This window comes from Panthera tigris, chromosome F3, assembly GCF_018350195.1.
Source record: "Panthera tigris isolate Pti1 chromosome F3, P.tigris_Pti1_mat1.1, whole genome shotgun sequence".
Lineage (NCBI taxonomy): Eukaryota > Metazoa > Chordata > Mammalia > Carnivora > Felidae > Panthera > Panthera tigris.
The window spans coordinates 28,051,067-28,077,194 of record NC_056678.1 but is presented as its reverse complement, the minus strand read 5'-3'; the positions used below and the strand labels follow the sequence as shown (position 1 = coordinate 28,077,194).

Sequence of the window (26,128 nt, the reverse complement as noted above, 5' to 3'; positions counted from 1 at the left end):
TTTTTCATGCTTTATTTGATCCTCACAGTAATTATATGAGGCAGGAAGGACTCACGTTATTCTGTTTTACAAATGAGGAAGTTTGGGGGCACCTGGCTGGCTTAGTCAGCAGAGTGTGTGACTCTTGATCTCAGAGTTCGAGTTCAAGCCCCACGTTGATTGTACAGATTACTTAAAAATAAAAAATCTTGGGGCACCTGGATGACTCAGCTGAGCTTCCGACTCCTGATTTCAGCTCAGGCCATGATCCCAGCGTTGTGAGATCGAGCCCCACGTGAGGCTCTGCCCTGAGGGTGGAGGATGCTTAAGATTCTCTCTGTCTCCCTCTGCCCCTCTGCCGCGTTTGTGCTCTCTCCCTGTCCCTCTAAAAATGGGTGAAATTAAAAAAAAAAAAAAATCTTTACAAAAAGTTTAGACTCAGAGATATTAAGTGACTTGCCCAGCAAATAAGAGCCAAGATTTTAAGCAACTAGTTTTTCATAGCTCTTTGCCTCTTAAGAACGTGAACTTGTTCTCATAGTTCTACAGCAGCTTAAAGTTTGAGTTCTTGTTAATTTCTAAGTCGTTACTTCCTCCACTTCTTTAGGAGTTAAAGAAGAGAGCATGTCAGGAAACATTCATGTACCCCTTCTATCAGTTAAATTGATCATATCCTCTATAAATCATCTCAGGGCACACACTGAGTCAAGAATTGTGCTAATTAACGACTAATGTTACAGTGGTAAGCAAGACAGACCTAGACCCTGCCTTCATGGATTTATCCTTGGCTGGAAAAACTAGCCATTAATATATAATTTACATAAGTAAATTAGAAATTTTATAAATTATAAATTAAGTGATAAAAATAGAGGAACAGAGAGCTTTATACAAGCATAACCCAGAGGAAACTGATCTGATGAAGATGGTCAGGGAAGACTTCCCTGAGGAAGTGACATCTGAGCTGAGACCTTAAAGACGAGTAAGCATTAACTGGGTCCTAAGATAGAAGAACAATTCACGGAAAGCAAACCACGTTTGCAAAGACCTGAAATGAGCATGGGTCTGAGCTGAAATGTTAGCACGGCTGGAGGTGGCATAAACTGGAGAGGTAGAGTCTGTGTCCTGCAGTGCCTTGTAAGCCACATCAGGGATTTTGGATTTTATTGTAAAAGCAAGGAGTTTAAGCAAGAGAGATTACAAGACCAGATCTGCAGTTTTAAAAGTCCTGGAAATGAGACACCTGGGTGGCTCAGTCAGTTAAACACCTGACTCTGATTTCAGCTCAGGTCACTGATGGCGCAGAGCTTGCTTGGGATTCTCTCTCTCCCTGTCTCTCTGCCCCTCCCCTGCTCACACTTTCTCTCTCTCGCTCTCAAAAGAAAAAAAAAAGAATTAAAAAAAATTAAAATGCTGGAAGAATCCTTCAAAAGAAATGTGTGGAGGAAAAAAGACCAGTGAGAAGGATGTAGCCTGTAGGTCAAAGGTGACTGTTTAGGTTTATTGAAGCAAAACTTCTTAGGTAAGTTTATCTTGAGCACATGTCAAGTAAATGAGGAAACCAGCATAGTGCGGCAGTTCAAAATGAACAGAGAGTGAAGGCTTAATGCATGCGGCTTCCAGCTAGTTACAGACAGCTCTCACTTCACGTGGTTATAAAAATGTCATCTTCACAGTGAAAGGATTAAATACGTTGGCGGGGGAGCAACAATTTGGAGGCATCTTCAGACTGGAATTATTAGTCAGAAATGACAAGTAATACATCTCACAAGTGAACAATAAATGAATTGATTTGTAGCTCTTTATTAGACGTACCACAAAACAAGATCTTGTCCTTGGAAGGCATAGGCTTCCAGGTGCCAGATAGGATCACTTACACAGGAAAACATTGGTCTCTCCAGCAGTTTTCAGAAAATTCTTAAATAGCAAACAAAAATTCCTTTTGCTAGTATGAGATTATTATAGCTTGGGTGAGGGTAATGTCAATGTACAACAATTCAGGAGATTTGGGAGTTGGGAAAATAGTAACAACATACATTTTGTGAATATTCCCTTTGCTGGTCATAAACTGTTTTCCACCTTCCTACAGAGAGACCTGGGCCTATGTAACTTGTTTCATGAGTTCACTCTTAATGTATAGCAAAATGATACTGTTAGTTCCTTGAGTTAATTATTAAAAATGCTAAATAGGGGCGCCTGGGTGGCTCAGTCGGTTGAGCGGCCGACTTCGGCTCAGGTCGTGATCTCGCGGTCTGTGAGTTCGAGCCCCGCATCGGGCTCTGTGCTGACAACTCAGAGCCTGAAGCCTGTTTCAGATTCTGTGTCTCCCTCTCTCTGACCCTCCCCTGTTCATGCTCTGTCTCTCCCTGTCTCAAAAATAAATAAACATTCAAGAAAAAAAAATTAAAAAAAAAAATGCTAAATAAACTCCTCTCCCACTGTTAGATTTAGCCAACCTAGCATCTGGAGATTCTAATTCTCCTGCATAGAGAGATTGAGATTCAAAACAATCTTTTTATATCACATGAACCAAAATTTTTCCCATAGTACAAAAGAAAAATCATGTTTATTATGAAACAGTCATGCTCATCTTATGAAATTTAGAAAATATTGGTAAGTCAAAAGAAAAATCATGATAATCTCATCACCTAGATAGCTCTTAATATTGTGATATATAGACTTAGGGTCTTTATACAGAGGATTTTTTTGAACAGTTGAGATCATGGTCTCTTTTTTGTAATCTGTTTTTAGTCAATAAAATGTGAACTTTTTTCTTGTCACTAAATGTTCCTCTATTTTATATCACATTTAATAACTTTATCCCATTTTATTGTTGTGGAAGTATAGTAATCCATTGTATGGATGTACCATCATTTATTTAACCAGTCAGTAATTTTTTTTGCTCTTTTAAACGGCAGTGTTGTAATAAACATCTTGTGATATGGTAGATCTTTGTACTTATTTCCAGTGGTTTCCTTAGGATAAACTCCTAGAAATAGAATCGCTGATTAAAAGCATATGCAGAATGTTAAGGCTTACGTATGTGTTGTCAAATTGTTCTCCAAAAAGGTCGTAGCAATTATACATCCTTACCAGCACGGTACAAGAGTGTAGGTTCCCACCTTTGCCAATACTAGCTACTACCAATGTGTAAGTCTTTACCAAAAGAATGAGCTCATTTTGCTCTATTTAATTTTATTATCAATGTGGTTAATATTTTTACCTGTTCATTGGTTATTCTAAATCTTTTGCATGTTTAATCCTTACATATTTCAGAATGACAAAAAAGAATGAAAATAATACAGAAACCATTGTTTCCACCTTTCTAACGTCCATACTTGAGTATTTCGTTAATCCCACAAACATCATGTCAGCTCTCAGCCTTTGTCTGCAGGTCTGTCTGTCTGCTCTGATCTCAGCCCCTGCTCCTGAATTCCGGCTTACTTACATATTGAATTCTAGGACGATCGTTCTTTCACTTCAGCAGCTTGAAGATACTATTTTCCTGTAACCTGACCTCTCTTGTTGGTCTTGAGACATCTGCTGATAGTTCTTTTTGGGGAATCTGTCTTATCTTTTTGGTTTCTGTGGAAGACCATGTGTGTGTGTTTGTGTATTTGTGTGTTTGTTTCACAGTTTCTCTGGATGTGTCTAGATGTGGATTTGTTTTTTGTTTTTTGTTTTTTGTTTTCCTGCTTTGGACTCACTGTGCTTATTAAATCTATGGATTCATATCTTTACTCAATTCTGGAAAATGCTCAGCTATTATTGTCTCTTAGAATATTGCCTCTCCCCAAGTCTCCATTTCCCTGTGGCGCCTCTCTGGACATCCCTTTGGCCCTGTTCTCTCTTCCACGGTGCTTGATTCTTCCCCTAAATAGTTGCAGCTCTTGCTACTCTTTTAAATCCCTGTTTGTTCTGGTAGTCAGGATTTTCCTCTTTTCTCAAGATTTCCCTATGCATTACAAATATTTTTTGTTGTATTTTATCCAATATATGTCTTTATATGAGAACTTTTTCGCATCACCTTACTCTTATCTTACCATTTTTACTCTGACGGGCTTGCCAGCTAGTTGTGGTGTTGGGGGTGGTGGTGTTTTAACGTACGCCAGGAGTTTTTCAAATTTTATTTCTAAGTAATATTTGGGTATTATCATTTAAAAGAGCAGAAGAAGTCAGTGATTAACATTTTGGTCAGCTCAATACTGTAGATAAAATGAAGCCAGCTTTTCTTATAAAATCGATGAGTTTTATTGTTTTTCTAGAGTTTTCACTGTTGGTAATTTTGGTTAGGATCTTTAGATTTTAGAGGTCCTGAAATATCCTGAGCCTCGTTTAATATTCTTGGATGTACGATCCCCAGAATGCTCCCATGGATGTTAGTGCCACTAAAATGAGAAAATAGGGCATAGCAGTTAAGAGCCAGATCTGTGGAATCAGACTCCTTGAAGGTTCCAAACTTGTCTCCTACCACTTACTAACAACGTGACTTTGGGCAGGTTACCTCTCTGTCTCTCAGTCTCCCCCTCTGTAGAGTGACAGCCTCATAGAGTTGTAGTGATGACCAAATGAGGTACTATATGTCTTAAGTGGCATATAGAAAGCTCTCAAAAGTAGTAGATATTATTAGTGTAAACGTTTTTATTGATTTACAATCATTTTCTTATTTGATCCCTACCCTCCCTGTCTATAAATAGCCAGAGTCTAAATTATGTCACTTAAAACTTGGGTCAGAAATTTGACTTGGTGCTATGAGATACATTATGAAAATTTTTGTTTTTTTGCATCGTGAAAGTAAAAATTTCATCTTTTTATTAAAAATACACAAGCTGGGGCACTTGGGTGGCTCAGTCGGTTAAACGTCCGACTTTTGGTTTCAGCTCAGGTCATGATCTCACAGTTCGTGTGTTCGAGCCCCGCGTCAGGACAGGGCAGAGCCTGCTCCGGATTCTCTCTCTCCCCCTCTCTCTGCCCCTCCCATGCACACGCACTCTGTCTCAAAATAAATAAGTAAACTTGAAAAAAATAAAAATAAAAATGTACATGCCTCTCATCTATAGTAGTTTTAATCTGTTACCTATGCCTGAGAGATGAAAGCACTTGGACTCAGAACAAGCAGATGCTGCCACCTCTGCCTAAAGATCCTAACACTACCAGCTAGATTTAATCCCAGAATGCTGTGATTCCATCTTCCTATAAGATCATATAATATGTCAGCCATATCGCCAAGTTTTTCAATATACTTTTTTGACCAATGCCAGTATTTTCTTTCATCACACTGGTTCATCACCACACAGTCCAGTGTGATAAAAGAAAAGATTAACACAGAATTAAATCATGTGAAAAGTTTAATTGGAAAAGGGACTCTGATGTATGTATGCATGAATACCATGCTTTACAACGATAAGAAAGAACCGAGAAAACTATTCACATATTTCCCTGTTACAGCATTAGATCCACTGAGCTCCCAGGAGCATCTGTGGCCAGTTCAAATTAACCCAATCAATCAATCAATCAATCAATCATTTCTTATGGACCTGCTATGTGCTAAGTAGTATTCTAGGCCCTGGGAATACATTAGTGAACAAACCAGACAAAATGCAAGGAGCTTTCATTCTAGTAAGGGAGACAGATACATAAGAAAAATAAATCTATGGAGGCAATAAGGGAATATTGGGGGTTGCAGTTCTAGATAGGATGGCTGGGAAAGATTTTACTGAGAAGATGACATTTGTTTAAAGGACTGAGGGAAATGAAGTGAGCCAAACACTCATCCAGGGGAAGAACATTCTGGAAAAGATACATCGGGCCTTGATTATTAGGGAAAAATCACTGGGTATGGAGCAGAGTGAGGAGTCAGAAAAAGTAGTAGGAGATGATGTCCCAGAAGTATCGGGGTGTGTGTGTGTGTGTGTGTGTGTGTGTGTGTGTGTGTGTACACGCACAGAGGGCCGAATCATACAGGGTCTAATAGGCCCTTGTAAAAACTAGGTTTTACGCTGAATAAGATCAGCAGACATTTAAGGTTTGAGCAGAAGAGTGATGTGATCTGACTTAATTTATTTAACAGGATCACTGTGACTGCTGTGTTGAGAATAGACTGAGGGAATGGTAGTAAAGGCGGGAGCAAGGAGACCAGCAGGATATTGTCATAATCCAGACAAGCAATAATAGTGGCTAGCACCAGTGTGGTGGTGTTGAGGTGGTAAGAAGTGGTCAGATTCTAGACAGATTTTCAAAGCAGAATGGAATTGCTGATAAATTGTGCCATATGAGAGAGGGAAAAGTATTAAAAATAACTCCATCGGGTTGGCCTGAACAACTCAAAGGATGGAACTTCCCTTTGCCGACTTGAGGAAGACTGAGAGGAGCAGGTTGGGAAGCAATATCAAGAGTTCTGTTCTGAACCTGTTAAATTTGAGGTGTCTGATAAACATCCAAATGGAGATATGAAGAGGCAAGTGGACATACAAGTCTAGATCTCAGGCACGAGTCCTAGGCTGGAGGTAGGACTTTGGGAGTGGTGGACACATAGATGGCAGTCAGAGCCCTGAGACCAACAGAGTGTAGACGCAAAGGGAGGAGGTCCAAGGACTTAATTCCTGACACACTCTAATGTTTCATGTATTCAGAAGATGAGGAGGAACAAACAAACGAAACTAAAAAGGAGCAGCCAGTGAAGTAGAAGCAAGCCAGGAGAGGGTGGGGTCCTGGAAGCCAGGTAAGAGTGTTTTAAGGAAGAGGCAAGAATCAACTGCATGGGATACAGCTAATTGGTCAAGTAAAATGAGAACTAAGGATCTACCATGGGATTTAGCAACGTGGCGGTCTTTACCGATCTTAACATTAATACAAAGACTTTGGGTGGCGTGCATGAGGTAAACGTTTGATTTGCAGTAGGTTTCAAGAGAGAACAAGAGATTAGTGAGAGCAAAAATGGACATGTCAAAGGAGTTTTTTTGTGAAGCGAAAGATGGAGGGGGACATGGTGACAAGAGAGCATTCTTGTAGCTTGAAAGGAATATGCTGACAGGAAAAAGGAGAATTTGTGATGGCGCAGAGGAGAGAGCACGGCAGGAACATGTCCCTGAGTCGGCGCAGTGGCATCCACACCGTGGACAGGTGCCCTCCTGCTGAACGTGAGCACTTGTGACAGGATAATCTGTTATAGTAAATATTCCAGAATGAACAGTAGCTTCCTCCAAAAGTTGCTTTCCAAAAGGAAATGTGTAATTTAGCTGTCATCGCTCAGACTAGGAAGGTCCCTAATCAGTCTAACTCTCCCTGTGTCAGTAGGCATTATTTGAGGTGAGTAAAATACAAAGAAAGGTGTTTTTTTTTTTTTTTTAGACAGAAGGGCCTCCATTAGCCAAAAATAAGAACAGAAATCTTTCTTTCAGCTCCAGGTCTCATTCACTCTGTCTCTTTACCACTCCAGAAGGACATTAAGTTTTCTCTTAGGTTAGCTAAGAATATGATGAGCTATTTTTAGCAATGCATTCTCAAAGTGTATGTGATGTGGGATGAACGACAAGAAATTAGACCAACTCTTGCATATCCTTTACACATAGTAGCCTTGGAAATTGCCTCTACTGTAGGTACAATTGCACTAAGGACAAATCCTGTAGTGAAACCACCTAGCTTATGATTGAATCTCCTTTACAAGTTAAGGTCTGTTAAGGTACGAGATAGCTCCTGAGGGTCTACCTATTGTTGATAAGTTCTTTCTCATAGTGAGCCTAAAAGGGTTTTCTTTCATATAATTAATTATAATTTACTTCTCCAGCTTTGGGGTTTTATCTAACAATTTGAATTCTTCCTGCATGCCTTTGAGGCAGCTGTCGTGTTGCACCTGAGTCTTTCTCTCCCTTTTAAACGGTATTCTCTCCTCTTGTCTGATAGTGTTTTTAAGTCCCCTCAACATCTTTTCACTTTACCTCTTTTTTCAGTGTCCCTCTTTAAATACTGTGCACAGAACTGACCATATAATATTTCGTGTATTTAATTAGTATGGACATGCAACCCTTCGTTTTTTAGATATTACACTTGGACTAATGCAGTTTATAATTACATTTGTTTTATTTTTAGCTACATCATTCTCACAGGACTCACAAAAACTTAGGAAAACCCAAGACCAAAGTTTCAACCTGTCCCTCTGTTGTTATTTTGGGGACCCAAATATAGGACCTTATTCTTTTATTGCATCATCTTGTTAAATTTGGCTCTTCATTCCAAGCTACCCATACATTTTTTAGTTCGTTTTTCCAACGTAGTTCTGTTCTCAACTTCTTGTTACCTCTAAAATTCATCCGGGTCATTGCTGCAAACGATGAACTGGACAGAGCCAAAGACAGCCTTTTAGCACTCAGTAAAAAATCCATGTGCCAGATGCTTAGCACATTCTATTCGCACCATCCTTGTCACTGAGAAATTAAAATTATTAGACTGACTTTTTAATGTAATTTAATTTATATAATACATACTAATTTACCATACATCCATAACACATCTGCAGGAACAGAGGAAAATGTGTAAGAAAATAGAATAGGCTCCAAAAGCCAGAAGAAAAAACACGGAGGCAGATCTGCAGGCTACGAGATCCCTCAGTTGCCATAGTTGAAGTTCTGAGTTGGGCTTTATGCTTTTTGATGGCTAAAGCAAAATGGAAAACATGATATTAGTCCTCGCCAGCCAAAAGGGAAATGGTTCCTGCTCTTAAGGAGGAGCAAAGCTTTTGCTAAATCTGATGAGGGCACTGTGGGGGCTCATCGTCTGTGCACTGAGATAACAGATGAAGTCCCAAACATATATTCTACTCTAAGGCCACAATTGGTTGCCTTAGGACAGTGCTTCCTAAATTGTGTTATTGGGGAGGAGAAAAGATTTAACATTAAAGGTTGAGAAAACTTATAAAAAGAAAGCTGTGCAACTTTGTTTGGACAAAATTCATGGGCAATATGAAATCTTATGTGGGGACACACCTCTTAGCTTTCCCAGAACATGGTTCTCCCTCAACACCAGTTTGAGAAGTGTTGCATTAGGCTGTTGCGTACAGCATCCTTCATGAGAGGAACACCAGTTCCTTGGGAGGTTAATTGTATTTCTTACACATCCATACAAAATTATTCTTTGATCAAATAAATATGGGAAACCCTGGATTAAATGTTTCTTGGGGTGCCTGGGTGGCTCAGTCAGTTAAGCGTCCGACTTTGGCTCAGGTCATGATCTCGTGGTTTGTGAGTTCGAGCCCCGCATCGGGCTCTGTGCTGACAGCCCAGAGCCTGGAGCCTACTTCGGATTCTGTGTCTCCCTCTCTCTCTGCCCTTCCCATGCTCATGCTCTGTCTCTCTCTGTCTCTCAATAATAAATGTTAAAAAAAATTTTAAATAAATTTATTTACTGGTGGACTTCTTTTTAATAGGCTAATTTACATTGTGAAACTCCCAGAGGGAGCTTTCTAAAACTTATTTGACCTTGGAGCCCTTTCTGGTGGCATATGTGTTCACAGATCATAAATTAGGGAACAGAGGAAATGGATGTTTTGTAAACCCTTCAAAAAACTCTCCTCAAAGAGAAAGAATGTGGCAGCCACCGTGTCATAGATCTGTCAGCCCTGGCCAAGGGCACCTGTCAGGCAAGGCTGTTCTTTCTTCTTGTGCTCTCAAACTCCAGGGCAGTGGAGTCTTCTCATTTCCTCCTAACAGGAACCAGAGTACAAGCGCCCACCTTCACTTCCTCTGCATCTTTTGAGATGAAACTCTGATCAGGGCAAGTCAGGTATTTGTGGTTGTATGGCTTTTTCACCAAGTTAGATTTCTGGTTAGACACTCCGGTCACTGAATTTCTCACTAGATTGGGGTTTACAATCCACTTTCTCCGCCTCACCTCCAACCCACATACAGTATCATTACATACTGTTAAGTCTCATATGTTTGTTTGTTTGTTTTTAAGAGTAGTCTTTAAAAATTGTAAACAGGCAAAAAAATCTTGGAGAGTTAGTTCTAACTTGATTGGTTTTAGTTTACCTTGGGAATCCCCAAACCCTAAAACGCAACTAATACTGTAATAACATTGTATGATGACGGATGGTAAGTACACTTACCATGGTGAGTATGGCATAATGTATGGAATTGTTGAATCACTGTGTCAAACTAATTAACATTGGGTGTCAACTATACTTCAGTTAAAAAAAAAGAGCAAGTATTACATGACTGATTTTTAAAATAAACTTAAGCAATAATACATTTTAAAAATACTGTAATGAAGGGGCGCCTGGGTGGCTCAGTCGGTTCAGCATCTGACTTTGGCTCAGGTCATGATCTCACAGTTTGTGAGTTTGAGCCCTGCATTAGGCTCTGTACTGACAGCTCAAAGCTCTGTCTCTCTCTCAAAAAATAAATAAACATAAAAAATAAAATAAAAATACTGTAATGAATATTAAACTTCATTTATTTATAATATTCTAAAATCGCATTCAGTATTTTCTTTCGATATATACATTTTATAATTGTAAATCCATACATCTAAGAGTTTACATTCTTCTCTCCCCGTTAAATCCTTATACACATTTGCTTATGTTGTCATAGACAACAACACACTTGTAATCCTTAATATCTATAATACCTTAATATCTAATATAAATCCTTAATATCTAAAATATCTTAGTAAAATACTGGAATATCGTCAAATTCTACTCTGACAGTTTTGAAGCCACTTTTATTTGGCAGTTGAGTTTTTTCAAATCTCTTGCAACTTGAAAAGGGATCTTGATATCATCATATAAACTACCTTTTGTCTGACTTACTTCCTTGGTCTGTGTTCTCATGGACGGGCATGTAATACACATTGATATATAATAATGCCTACTATCAGGCATTGCATTAATATGATTAGTTTTGTAGCTTTTGTGCGACAGTAATTTTCTCGCCTTGTTGTTCCCTAAATTCCAGGTGCAGGAGCTGCACGAAGAGGAGGCGCAGTGGGTGAACTATGACGAGGATGAGCTGTGTGTGAAGATGCAGCTCGCCGAGGGGATCTTTGAGACCTTGATCAGAGATACTATCGATGTTCTGAATCAGATCAGTGAAAAACAGGGGAGAATGCTACTTGTGTGACATCTTGCAAATAAATCGAACACTGAGTGTAATATGAGTCCTGGGCCTTTCTGCCTCCTGATACACACCCCATCTCCATCATAGCAAGAGTGCTCCTGGACTTGGTACCTTTCCTTAAAGACTACTGGTTTGGAGTTCATGGGACCATGCGGTATATCTGGTATGACAGCCTTTGCCTTTAGAGACCGTCCACCGGATCGATTGGTTATTTTCGGTGGGCAGGGCCGCACTCCTGATGTTGACACGCGGTATAATCCTACATCTCTTGTTAGCGCCCCTACCAGGTCCCAGATGTGGGCTGAAAACACCAGACTCACCTCTTAGCTTAGACGAGGCTGTCTCTTCGTTGAATCTGAAGTCAGGCGGGGTGAGGTGTATAGCTAACGTGCATCCTACCATTTTGGAGACGTAATCCTGGTCCATACCATGAAAGTCATAAATGGACACGATAGTCTCTCAACAGTATTAAACCCTTAACCACTTCTAAATAGGCAAGTTTAATCATGTGTGCCTATTTCACACTTTGGAATTCCTTTCGCTTCTTTTTGAAGACCGTTTTCTTCCATTCTTGCAGTTGAGCAGCACCGAGCGGACCTGTCGAGTTAACAAATCAGTGGTAGCCTTGCTTTCTGAGCACCATCTACAGAATTTTAAACCTTTGCATTATTTTTAGTTTTCTCTGTGTGGGCATGAAAACGAGGAATGCCCCCACTGAAGACCGGGCTCAAAGGACGGATGCGGGGCCGGCTCTCCTACCCCTTCTTCTGTCCCTGCACTTTGCTTACTCCTTCTAAACCTCTGCCAGCTGCTCCCAGAATCCCAGATCCTCAGGACCATCTCAGGCATCCAGGCATGGCAAAAGTGGAAATGATTCATTTTGGCCTTCAAACATTCAACTCCCTCCCACCCCCCATCTCTCCCCCAAGAAGTCAGAGACGCTGTTACTTGAATGATTTAGGAAATGAGTGTGTGCACCAAAGACAAAAAGATATTGTCTGTTGTTCGTGTGCTTGTGTTGCGCTATGGAACATTTTTTTTTTAATTTATTTTCAGATAAATTATTAAGTTGGAAACGTGTGTCCCTATTCAGAAGTGAAAGATTCTTCTTGTAATAGTTAAGCTTCCGTCTTGAAGCTTCTGTGGTTCATAGTCTTTGCACAGGAAATCTACGGTTTAAACAGACCCATACACATATCGAAGAAGGCAGTTTGATTCGGTGAAAAGAAGATGAGCTTTTCCGAGATCACCTGCAGTAGCAGGAATGGAATAAGGTGATTTAAAGACACTGCACAATTCAGTTCTGCCTCTCCTGCAGCATTGCTTCTCACAACTCTTACCTGTACCTGAAAAGAAATACATAGACTCCAGCTGCTACGTTAGAGCACACATGATGCTCTCTGGGACCTCAATACACTGCCTTCTCGACTGGTTTCTCTTAATCGGTCCCATCCTTCTTCAAGTAATCTAGAAGAATGTGGATAATCTTAGGCGTGAATGTAAATGCCTTAATATTGGAAGGTCCCGACTAGAAGCATGATATAAGACATCCACTGGATTCCTATTTACAAATATCCTGGAATGTTAGAGCTTCACAATATGTTAGAAAAACCCCAAAGATGGTATAATCTTTAAGTGTGCACGTTCGTTCATTTCTGCATCTTCCCTGTCAACTTGCCTTTGCGTCTCAAGTGTTTCACTATGCACACTTCCATTCCTCCTTGGTTTCATCTTGTCATCATGAGACACTTACTGAAATGATCATTGGAATATTTGCATTTTGCACAATGACTGGTCTGATAGCTCTTGACAAATAAGGAAAGCACTGAAATGTGGTGACTGGGTCTCGGGAAATGCGCAGTTTGATGCATCGCCAGCATTTCTTCTGGGCTTTTGATATTGAGCTCTAGTCTTGTAGCCATAACGAGCAGATTGACTAAGAGAAGCTAGGGTTTCTTGGGGTTATTAACCAGTAGTGTGGAGATATTGTTCTCACGCGGCCAAGGAAAAGCAAAGGCCTTTGTTTTTAGTCTGTGTTACTTGGAAGACAGAAAAACATCTTGTCTACACCCTTTGGCTGTTTGTAGGATTACATTGTCCTTATGATACTGAAACTTTACAGCTGCTATAAATTTTTTATAAGTGAATATAAAAATAATATAATAGGAATATAGGTTGTTTTTCTACATTCTCATTATTTGGATCTAAATCAATTTTTAATAAGAAAGTTAACCTTTACTCTTTATGACATTATGATTCCAGAAAAGGAAAAGAGTAGATCAGAGTGCGGAGCCCGTAGAGTTCCGTGGTGAGGGCGCTGCTGGGGCTGCGCGGTCCTCAGAAATCCGGGCTCCCCGGGGAGGCAGCAGTCGGTCCGTCTTGCCCCTGCTTAGAAATGGTTGTCCATAGTTTGGTAGCAGAAAACAGAGGAATCTATGATTAGCAGATGTCTTATTATTTTAACTATTGGATATAATGGAAAAGGTGTTTCTTGTTAGCATTAGGATTGATGACTGTGGATACGCAGCCACTCGTTCCATATTGGGATCTTTTTAATCAAGCTCTGCCTCTTCAAGAATCTAAATAGTCCCTCTTTCTAATCTTTGTTCCTTCTCCCCCCACTCCCATCCTCTTTCACTCTTTCTTTGTAATTCCTCTAAGAAAAAGATCTTTGCATCAGCAGTAATATCTTTTAGAATAGCACTCTCAGAATTTAGTAGTAAACCAACATAGAGGCTTCAGATTTATTTCTGAGTCCAAAATAATTTGTGCTATCCAGGGTACTTGACTCTGGGTTAAATAAGTACAGGGTATAGATTCCCTCTTCAGGTCTAAACAGGAATTTTTATTCTAGGGAAAAGTGGGAAGAGCTCAAAAGTAGTTAATAAGGAAGGCAATTTGTTTTTCTTTTACCCGAAAGAAAAGAAAATTCCTTCTGTGACTACAGGTCTCTGAGAAATTATCTTTCAGAAGAGATTTCATTGCTCATAAGAGTGTTGTGGCCTATTGATAAAAACAATTTTGTTCACTTTCTTGTCTTGAAAAAAAGTGGCCTTAGCTTTTTGCAATACTTGAATAAAGTGTGTACTCGCACAGCGTTAGAGACTCATAACTTTTCTGCAAGAAGTTCAAACTTACATCTTCTTTTACTACCTTAAGAATACTAGTGAATAAAAACATTAATTCAAAGAGCAAATGATAGAAACTACAATGATGTTTAATGCAAATTGTAGGAACTTACATGTTTACAAATCATCTTAAACTGGTTGTGCAGCAATTCAATAAAATATCTTTGTATTATAAAAATGTGAAGAAAACAATGTAAACTGATGTAAAGGAGGTACTGTCATTTTAATTAACCTGTATGTTTAATAGCTTTTCCTTCCGGACTTTGCAAAGCCTTCTCGGGAAACACGTTGCAAAGCGTTCTCTGGGAGGCCTGGCCTCCGTGTGTGTACTGTACTGTGCAGACATGAAAAAACAAACCCGTTTACTGTGTATGTGTAAATAGCCTGGTCACCAGGCCATTTTCAGCCAATAGTCACATCCGGTGCAGCTCGCACACGACACTTGGGGTGTGGTTTGTAAGTATGACCTGTAAAATAACTGGGATGGATTCCCATGTATACCTGTGTAAATAGATTTGTTAACTGAAATGTACTTTAAGAAAAGAGAAAATCTGTAAATAAACTGATTTATAAATTAATAGCGTGTCAGGTGTTTGTGTCCTCACCTTTGGAGCCAAGTGTAGAAACCCAGTCCCCGTGAAGTTCACTGATTTCTGGTTGCCCGAGGGACAGCCGACTAGGCTGAGCTGTGTGGAGGACCTGTTTGCCGTGCTCACAGACGCACACGTCTGAGCAGCCTGGGCTCTGACGTTCGTCACTCGTTTGTCCAGTCGTTGGGCACAGTTTCGTGTCCTGAGCACTGGGCAGAGGGCTGGAGAGGTAGCGGAGGCAACGGACGTGGTCCCTGATCTCATGGAGCTTAAAGTCTACTGAAGGCGTCATCAAAAAAGAACTTCCAAAACAATGTCTAACAGATTGCAGGAGGTGCTGAAATGAAGCACTCACGGGGGTTTGAGAATCTATTGACAAAAGGGCCAGCAAGGGTGGGGGTGGGCCAGAGAAGAGGTCTCTGACAAATGATAACTTTGAGCTCTATATTGGTGGGTTTCTTCCCTGTAATTCATGGGAAAACTCTTTTCTCCCAGGCGACTTGAGTTCTGATCACCCTCGCAAAATAACACACGGAAAAGTCACACACAATTAAGTGGGCCATAAAAAAGCAACCATCCAATGACTAGGTGTGGAGGCTCTAATTTATTTCTAGAAATACAAGCTTGGAGAAGAATGGAGCTAGCGATCTAGAAGAATAAAAGAATTTCAAAGGTTGCAACGTATGGCCCTCAGGATCATGAATCCTCTCTGGTCCAACAGACTGGAAGTAACCACCATCATCACACCTGAATTCCTCTAGTAGCTTCCTGATGGCCAACCCTGCTGTACCTTTAATCCCTACACAACCGTGAACCTTAATGGAATTCTCGGAAGAGGACTAACCCCAAATTGTGGCAGGTTCTAAAATATTTCTTGTGATTCCCAGAACAGACATGTGAGTGAGTGCCCATGATGTGCCAGATGCTGTGTTTGGTGCTCAGGGCACAATAGGAATGACAGGTTGAATCTTGGCGGGGGGGAACCCAAATATCCATATCCTTGAATCAAAATACGTGAAAGTGGTAGGTAGATAGATGGCAGAGCTAAGAATGGTGACACCCAAAGTGATGTGATCTACAGGGGCGAGTGCTGGAGAACCAGCCAGTGCCCTACGAAAAAGCTCAGGAATGGGAGATAGTGACTGCCACAGGCAAAGGTGGGAAGCAGGGGGATTGTCCCTCCCTTCACTGGGAGGCCAGGCTATGTGGCCAAGGTTAGAAGGCAGGTAAGTGGCACCCAGGGAAGAGACCAATGCTGTGGTACGAGGTTGCTGAGAACAGACAACAGCTCTCAGGCTCACGAAGTACAGCGTTTCCATACGGAGAGGAAAGACTGCACCAGACCCAGCCTCTTGCAGTGCCTGGGTCTCCCGTGGCCAGCAGGTCCACTCCGAAGCCAAAGGGGGAGACGGGACTGCACGCACACCGTGTTGTGCTGCCGAGGAAGGACCAGAGCCCTCCCTGTGGGGTCTGAAATACAGAAAGCTGGGGGTGTGCCTGCGGGCCACTGACACACGCCCTTCAGCAGAACAAAGGCGCACATGTTGAGTCTGAACGGGGGAAGTGCCTTCCCACACAAGGTGATAAGCTCAGCACAGGCTGTGAGGACTCTATCTCTTGGTTAAGGAAGTGTGCCAGGGCCAAGGCCCATTTTTATGAGACTGTGCAGGAGGCGAGAAGCTGTGGATGACTGCCTTTCCCGACAATCCACCCCACCTCCCCTGCTCAGCCACTGAACTAGCAGATAAAGCATACCAGATCCGGTAGGACGACTGTTTGCCACAAATGGGTAGGCGGAGCTGGGTCCAGGAGCCCCTGAACAATGCATATGGCTACAGTTCACAGAGCCTTCCTGTCATTTTGAGACATTTACCAGAGTCACTGAAAGAACTAGACCCAGGACAATGATCAGGCCTTTCCGGAGGATGGTCCTCGGCCAGAAACCTCCAGTGCCTGGCCTAAGCCAACTGAAGAGGTCAAAAGATGAGTCTGATAACCATCCGACCGGAGCACGGGGCTTCCCCCTCCCCTGCATTGTTGATGTGTCCCAGCAAGAGATGTTGGCAATGACACAACAGCTACCCTATTCTGCCAGCAGATAACTGGAGGCTAGTCAGGTGTCCGTCTCTAGTGATTCTTGTTGGTCTAGAGGAAAGTCCAAGTTGTTGTGTACCAGGCAGGACATTAAAATGGGAATGTGGGACAAAAGGAACTTTATTCTGGGATGACAAATTCAGCATTATTCGAGTTCGCCTCCTCTCCCCACGGCTGTGCTGTCGTGTGTTGTCGTGCCAGGCACAGCGGAGGCTCCTGTCGGAGTGAAGAGAAGACAGGTGAAAGTTCCCACCTCGCTTCCACACCAAAAACCTCCTGAGGCCAGAGGCGCTCTTGTCCCCTACTTCCTCGGGACCCACTGCCCATGGCTTGACCCAAATCTTTTGGCCCAATCATCCAACCTGGAGAGGGAAGTCACAGTCTGAATGAACTTGACGTATCTCATAATAACGTCACCCACTTGAGTTGGAGGTCCCAGCACAGCCAGGGGAACCCTACGGCTCCGATGCTCTTTCACCCCTTCCCCCATCTCCCTGGGGTCCCTCAAGAGTGAGGCGCCTGCAGGTAGTGTTGCTTCCACGTTTGGCCTGGGGGGCCCTACTGTGCTGCCGCTGTGATCCCGAGGACAAATCACACCTAGGAAGTATGTCACAAGGGAGAAAAGAGAACAAATGGTTGGGTACACCGAGGTTGGGATTCTGCTGGTGCAGCCTAATCAGGTGACTGTCTGGCCTTCCACCCACTCCAAGTATGGCCCGCCATGGGTGGAGCCTCCCGTTAAATGTTCAACGACTTTCCTTAAGCGGAGGTACCTCTGGTAAGTTGGCTTTTTCTCTTTTTTTATGGTCTTTGTATAGTTATTGCCTAAGCCACCCACTACAGTGTTTCCTCCCCACTCCCAATCTGTCTGGGGGTGATAGGGAGCACGAAAGCTCCACCTTATGTCACAGGAACATGTCCATCACTTTGTTTTTTGAGCTGTGAATGTGGTGTCTTGATCAGATGGGAATTTTGTTGAATATCTGAACATACGGCAATGGTGTTTTTTTAAGCCACAATAGTGATCTCTGTGTCTCTATGGCCCACTGTGTCCACACGGTGAGCATTGCTGGCATCCACGTCTGGGGACGAGTGGCCCGAAGTGGTCGATTTGCCACATTTGTGCCGGGCCGAAGGCCACCTGATGTGGATGTGTTCATTATAGTGCGTGGTCTGCATTAAAAGGCAGGACTCACACAATAGTGACAACTGTGTTACCTTTGGCTTTTGGTTTTGGGGGGTGAGCCATTGAGATTCGGTCCATTTTTGTGTCGAGGTGGACTTTGATGTTCCATTCTGTAGTGGACCCAACAGGTGCCCATGGTGGTTTGCTGAGTGCATGTTAGGTCAGCTTGTGAGTTCCATTTGTGTTTGTTTTTTAATGGTTCTTTGTCATAGACATTAATATGAGTGGTGAATCGGCTTTTTATTTATTTATTTTTTTTTCCGGTCCACAAGCTGTTGTCACCATCCCTGTCCCTACACAGGGGGAGCTAGACGGTTTGTAATAGCCCGTGAGTCTATAAATAAGTAGCAGAGAGTTGCTCGTGGAAGGGCTTCAGCATCCTTATCGGATACGCTTTGGCCCACTGGGCAGAGTATTCTTGTCCAGCCTCAGTTAAAAGGTGGTCATCCTTGGAGAAGATGGCATGGCGACCCAAGTGACTCTGCCGGCTTTGAGCTTGGCAGCTGGACATCTCTGAGCTGTGGCCCCACTTCATAAAGGGAGGGGCAGGAGCAGCCGCTACAGCTGTTTAGCCTCCTATGGCCAAGCAGCTACTGGGGCCTAAGTGGGCTTGACCTTGGCTGTACTATTTTTATTTAAAGATGGAGCTTTGCTGAACCTGTCCTATTTTATTAGTGGCATCAGCGGGTACCCACATGAGGATGGGCAGCTGAGGTCTTATGGTCACACAAGCTGTCAGGCTCTAGCAGTCAGGCACTCTCCTTTCAGTAAGGCCCAAAGGCAGAACGGAAGTTGCCATTTGAGTGGAGTATGTCTGGCACCTCCCTCAAGTAATTTATGCGTTCAGAACCCAAGGGACCAATGCACCTTGATAGCGGTCTCTTGTTATCACAGGCCCTAATCCACATGGGTAGGAGTCAATGAAACCTGTAGTTTCATAAGCCTGGTGGGCTCCATTGCCCAGTGGCAGGGCCTTGCATGTTGCACGGCCTGTGGGACCCGCTGTTGTCAGAGGTCCCATCCAAAGGAGCCGCCACGTGGGTAACCTTGACGAAAAAGGACCAAAGGAATACCCAGACGTGAGTATGTGTTTTAGTCGCCACGTGGGCCTGCCAGTTGTTGAGTCTCCTTTTTGTTGGTAGGAACTGTCTAGGACAGTAACTTTTGTTTAATCTCGTCCAGAATATTTTGTTGACTCCTGGCCCATGTGGCTCCCCGGAACTGCCGCTGTTGAGCGGGTCCTGGACCTTACCGGGGTGGACGGCCCAACCTGCATGTGTCGTGGTATCCGTGACCTTAGGCGGGGCCTGGCCAACTTGTTTCCCGGGCCAGCAGTGAGGCTGTCCTCAGTAAAGTGGATGCCAAGCCCTCCTGGGAGTCACTGGGCTTGCTACAGACCTAGCCCTACCCACTCTGGCATATGGCGAGGGGGCAAAGTGAAAGTAGACTATAGGCCTTTGCATGTAATGCAAATCGGTCTTGGCCCTTATCCCACAGGGGACTGAAAAGAAGACACTGGCCAGATCAGTAACTGCACACCGGTCTCCCGTGTGCACCGTCACCACCCAGGTGACTCGGTGTCTGGTTCTGAGGAACCAAAGGGGGTCCACTGTTGGCCTCCAGACTCCTGAGGCCTTTTTCATGGGCCACACTGAGTTGTTAGATTGCACCAGAGTGGTGCCGGCACCAAGACTTGAATTAATAATGGTTTCTGGTTTTCATGCGGCATGTGGTACTGCGTTTACTGACTATTCCGCTGGGGTTCGGCTGACTCAGGGGGCGGGAGCGGCTGTCCTGCTGTCATGGAGGGAGCTCTTTGTTGTGAGGGGACATCCACCCTCAGGTGGCGGTGATGTTGTACGTCGAAAGTGGCCCAAACGTCAATGTCTGTAACAGCCAGGACTCGTGGGTTTCAATGCTCCTTTACCAAACAGACGTACTTACCTGGCTGCATGTGACTCCCTGGCTTTTGTCCACACCTGTACTTTAGTTTCTGTATTTTATTTTCAGAGAAGGACCTCATTTGAACAGTTTCGTTTCAGCAACGCCATCGGTTTTTGTGTTGAGAGAAAACAGGTCTTACCTGAGGCCCACAAGTGAGCCAGTCCTGGCACAGCTCCCTGAACGGGGGCCCCAGACGTCCCGGGGAAGTGGTCTGTGCCCCTGAAAGGCTGGGCAGTGGGCAGGTGGCACGGGAGCCAGGAGCCCCGGCATGGTTCTCCTGCCCCTCCTAGGGCTCCTTTCTTTTACTTCTACTCCAGTCCGTCAACTCGGCCAAGTTCACGGGGAGACTCTTAGACAACGTTTGCCTGCTGGCAGGACAGCGTGCTCCTCACCCTCCTCGAGAGCCTCAGCATCCCCAGGGGAGCCGGCGTCACTCTGGGATGGGGTCCTGGGGGACACGTTCAGGACGTATCTTCAGCAACCCTGCTCAGGGCACCAAATCTGTCTCACCGTCTGCCCGCTGGCCAGGCTGTGCAGCCAAAGTTAAAAGGCAGATAAGTGGCATCCAGGGAAGAGATCGACACAGGATATGAGGTCACTGAGAACAGGCAACATGCACCCCAGGCTCCAGTGGTGCCGCATTTCCTGGTTCGGAGAGGAAAGAAAGTGCGCAAGATCAGGCCCTTGCCATGCATGGGTCTCCCGTGGCAAGTCCCCCACGGCAAGCGCATCCACCCTGCAGAGGAGGGGGAGATGGGACTGCACCCCGTGTTGTGCTGCAGAGGAAGGATCAGGGCCCTCCCCATGGGTCTGAAATACAGAAAGTTGGGGGTGTGCCCAGAGGCCACCGAGGCACGCCCTTCAGGAGAACGAAGGCGCACATGCTGAGTCTGAGGCGGGGAAATGCCTTCCCACACAAGGTGACAGGCCCGGCATAGGCCGCGAGGACTCCATCTCCTGGTGAAGGAGGTGTGCCAGGCCAAGGCCCATTCGTATGTGACCGCGCAGGAAGCAAGAAGCTGTGCCTGACTGCCTTTCCCGACAGGGATGAAAGAGCGAACTTGATTGAATTCTGAAAGGAACGGCTAGACCCCCTGGGTACCCGTGCCTCTCTGGTGGATGTGGGTCACTGCCAGTCCCCTCACTAATGCCCTCAGGAGACCATTTATTCTCTGGAGAAACCCAACCAGAGAATTCCTGAATGTGAGGACTCCCGGCACAACCAAGCACAAAGATGCGGCAACAAACCAAAAATGAAAGTGAAGTTAAAGTCTGTGGATTGAAATGGAAGGATCTAGTCAGGCTTATCCAGGACTCCCTTCTCCAGAAAGAAGACTAGAGGACCCTCCTCTGGAAAAATGGATGGCTTTGGAGGAAAGACCTAGAGGTCCTGACATGTGGGGAGATTGCTCTAGAGGAAAAGTTGGTTTGCTACCTGATCTCTGTCCAGGAAACTGACCAGTCAAAAGTCTCACACATGCCCACTGAGCTATGCATCACATTAAAACAATTTTTTTAAATGTTTTTATTTATTTTTGAGACAGAGAAGGACAGAGCACGAGCAGGGGAGGAGCAGAGAGAAAGGGAGACACAGAATCTGAAGCAGGCTCCAGGCTGTGAGCTGTTAGTACAGAGCCCAATGCAGGGATCCAACTCACAGACTGTGAGATCATGACCTGAGCTGAAGTAGGACGCTCAACTGACTGAGCCACCCAGGCACCCCTATTCATCACATTTTAGTGCATCGCCCAGAGGTGAACAAACAGCTAGCCACTGCCAGACGTTCGAGGAAAGCCAGCAGTATGAGCTAGATCAACCCAAAAAGAAAACACAAAGGAATCCTGGTGAAACAAGGCACGGCACTGAAGAAAACATCACAAGCCAAAAAACCACAATTAAAATGAAAGCCCTCTCAGACAGCTGCTGTAACACAGCGTCTATGAAATGGGCACAGGACGCTCTGAAAAAGTAATGAACCAGAGAAACAAGATGAAGCTCTTGAAAATTAAATGGATAGCAGCCATCATATAAAACTCAGTAGGAAGTTGGGAGGCCAAGTGGAGGAAATCTCCTAAACAGTAAAACGAAAAGGTAGATAAAAACAGGAAACAGATGAAGTTAGAGAACCAACCCAGGAAATCCAACATTAATTGGAATCTAACAAAAACAGAGAAAACAGGAGGGAATGGGGACACGAAAAGAATTCAGAACTTACCTCTGTGAGTTTCCTGTTGAAACTCTGCTAAGTGCCCTTCGCAAGAAATACGCTCCCCCCCAAACCCATCGCCACCCCAGCAAGGCGTATCAGGGGGATACATCAGGGCACTGCGGGAAGAGGGTGAGGAATAAAAACGTCATCACTCTCCTGAACAGAAACATTGGAGACCATACGAAAATACAACAAAATTTTCAAAAATCAAACGAGAACCATTTTCATGCAAAAGTCTACACTCAGCCAAATTGTGACTCGAGTGTTAGGGTAGAATGTGGATGTGTTTGGGGAGGCCCTAACTTCTCACGCATTCTTTCACCGGACGCATAAACCCTGAAGGATGAAACCATGGGATCCAGAAACAGCGGCTCCACCAGGAAGACTGTGGAGGAAAATCCCCAGGATGACTTGGAAGGGCAGTCCCAGGATGACGGCCACCTGGTACGCCTAGGGGGCCATCAGTCCAGATCAGAGCAGGGGGACAGACTCCAGAGGGAATGTCCCCAGGTGACAGGGAAGGGAAAGAGAGAGGAATAAATAATGTATGTTTTTAACAACGTGAAATTTTTCATTGAGAAGCTGTTGGAAGGTGAGGAAAGATTGAGTAATAGGTTCAAAGAGTGAGTAATGAAACATGAGGAAAAGCAAAGCATTGTGTGAGTAAGAAACAATCATAATACACTTCTTGGCTCAGCTATGAACAATATTTATAGTTACAATAATGTGAATACTGGGATATCACTCAATTGAAAGGGTGAGGAAAGGGAAGGGAGTTATCAGAGCGCTAAACCTACATCTACCCATATAAGGACGTGTGATGGTTAATTTTATGTGTCAACTTAGCCAGGCCATGGTACCCAGATATTTGATCAAACATTGGTCTAGATGTTTCTATGAAGGTATTTTTTGATATGAGATTAACATTTAAACCAGTAGGTTTTGAATAAAGCAGGTTACCTTTCATAGCTTTCATAGTGTGGTGGGCCTCATTCAATCAAGTGAAGGTCTTAAAGACTGAACTCCCACAGGGAAGGGAATATTCTGCCTCCAGACTGCCTTTGGACTTGAGCTACAACATGAACTCTTCCCTTGGTCTCCAACCTGCTCCATATATTTTGTGCTTGCCACCTCCTACAATCACAGGAGCCAATTCCTTCTATGTCTGTCTCTCTGCCCCTGCCCTTTCTCCCTTATTTTCTCTCTCCATACACAACCCATTAGTTCTGTTTCTCCAGAGAGCCTAAGGAATACGGGAAGTCAATAACTAAAGTATAAAACCAGTGATTTAAGATATAGCAGATTCTCTTCGATACAGAGGTAAAGACCAGAACAAAGATGCTGGAATGAAATGACTAACAACAGGTGCCTCTGGATGACGATGAGGAGAAGAATGGGGCTGAAGACTACTCATGTGTTCCACGAGTGTGTGTCTTTAATTAATAACCTTTTTTTTTTTGCTACATACAAGTATCATCTTGATAATAAAAATTAATATTCCCTCCACCAAAAAATAAAGCAGCACCAAAACAGGACAAATGCAGCTTCTCTTCATTGACTTCTCTGCTAAATGTAAAGAGGGCATATTTAGATGGGATTCTACCCTCCTTCCTCTTATAACTTTAAAACTATTCCAGTACTACTGTCTGTAGAAGCTAAATTTGGGTCACAGCTTTGCAACCTAAATATTTTTCTGTTCCAAGTAAGAGCTAGATTCAAAGTAATTGAAACGTGTTGCTGTCATGCACAATTTAAGTGATGCATTTAATGTAATAAAAAAATATTTTAGGGGAGCCTGGGTGACTCAGGCGGTTGAGTGTCTGACTCTCGATTTTGGCTCAGGTCACCATCCCAGGGTGGTGGGATCGAGCCCCGCATCGGGCTCTGTGCTGAGCATGGAGCCTGCTTGGGATTCTCTCTCTCTCTCTCTCTCTCTCTCCTCCCTTCTTTTCCCTCCCTCCTTCTGCCCCTCCCCCGCCCACACTCTCTCTCTAAAATAAAAAACTTCTAATAACATTTTAGTAGTGCATACTAAAAAAGGTTAAACACGCACATTTGATGGTAGGTAGATGGTCTAGGGAAAGGAATCATTGTGTCTTAGCACTAACTAGTGGCCTCAGCGTGTCAACTTGCATGGAACTGGAGGCCAAGGTTTCTCTTGGGTCTGTAACTCTATTACCCATTCAAATTTATTTTGTTGTCACGATACTGGCACCTTTTACAAGCAGATATCCAACTTCCTTGTGCTTTTGTTTCAAGCAAGCACACCACTGAAAAATACATTTTATGTAACTAATCTTCCCACCTGAAGAATGCAGGTCAGGAAACTCAAAACCACTCTTTTAGCTCCAAACACATTCCAGGATTCTGAGTTCCCACAACACAGACAGGCATGCGTGATGACCCATTTTAAGTACGGCCAAAATATTCTTTTAAATAATAATCACCTAAATAACTTCCCTGACTGGTCTGTCAGTATGGTTGCTGCTATTTTGAGAAAACTAAGTCAAACAATTAGATGAGCAAAATGGAGTTATAACTCCAAATTCCTACCACGAGTCTCAAGGTTGAGTTTCCTTGGAGAAAAGGGAAAAAGCATTTAGTCAAGAATTCCTTGGGAGCTGCAATATGATTAATCCCTGCTTCTGGCCTTTGAGATCATTACCTTGTTAATTCTACTTTCTGAAAGTAGCACTGCCCAAAATATACATAACAAGGGAGTTTGTCTTAAGAAGCTTTTGTGTGATTGTTATCACTTTGGAGGCCCAGAATAGAAGAGAGGAGAATCTGCTGGTTTCTGGAGAAGTTGAACCATTTAAGAGTTTTGTTCTTCTGAGAGGAGCCAGTGAATGGAAACAAAATCATTTTGGTTTCTACATCCTTACTTATAAAAAGAGCTAAAAATCTCCATGTGGGAAATCACCAACGTGAAAAGTAAATTTTACTAAAAACTGTAGCAGCCAAGATGCACTTGACTGCAAGGAACAGAACACTCGACTAAAAGTAAGTCGACAATCGGGGCTTATCTTGTACTCGTCACATCACAAGGAATCCAGAGGCAGACCGGGTCAGGGTTGGTCAACGCCTCAGAGCTTTCGGTCAGCTCCCCCTTGACTCTCTTGATCAGGATGGCCAGATGGCTGGGGCAGCTCCAAGTACCCTGTAAATTTTAACTATTTTAAAATTTAACATTTTAATATGTTGATTTTAAAAATACTTGAAAAATTATTTCCATAAGTCTTCAGCGAACTTTCCTTTATGTGTTGTTGGCAAGAATGCCCTCATCGAGTTGTAAGAGAAACTCAGAAAGCAAGCATCTAGAATTTTCAGCTTCTGAAGGCAGGTCCCACAAATAAAGAAGAAGAGTGAGAATATGGCTGTTTATTTCACAACCAGCAGTGCCTGAGAATGTATTTATCCTGAGCTGCTGACTTCCCTGGAAAAATTCTGAGAACAGGCGGCTGGGCTGTTCCATCATCATGCCAACGCCCTTCCGTGCGCTCTAGTATGACCAGCAGTGCATGAACACTCATCTTCTCCGTCCCTCCACCCTTGGGCACAACCACGTGCCCAGCAGCCTTCAAATGGAACTATGTCTCCAGCTTTCAAAACCCTAGAGGAGCCATCATTCTTGATCCCACCCATTAGCTAGAAGGTCTTCAAATGTCCCTTGCATGAGTTAGGATGAGGAGACAAAACACACACGTGTGAATAAGTAAAGGGCACCAGTAGGCGATACCCATTCATTCATTCGTTCATTCACAAATATCTACTTTCAACCACGTGAGCAAATGATTCCTCTTGCCAGTTCCTGGGCCGCCGCAGGGTGCAGGGTGGCAGTTACGGGGCAGGTGTGAGTGGGGAGGACCCAGCCAGAGACCTCGCTGGGA

General features: G+C 43.6%; 1 protein-coding gene across 2 annotated transcripts in view; it reads left to right on the top strand.

Moving 5' to 3' along the window:
- Positions 1 to 11,122, top strand: part of CEP350 (centrosomal protein 350) — a 150,930-nt gene extending 139,808 nt beyond the window's left edge. For both annotated transcript variants that reach the window (XM_042976344.1, XM_042976343.1), the window contains exon 38: positions 10,926 to 11,122. In XM_042976344.1, the coding sequence (XP_042832278.1) occupies positions 10,926 to 11,090 (165 nt within the window). In that variant the 3' untranslated portion in view covers positions 11,091 to 11,122. The remainder of the gene's footprint in view (positions 1 to 10,925) is intronic.
- Positions 11,123 to 26,128: the final 15,006 nt, after the last annotated feature.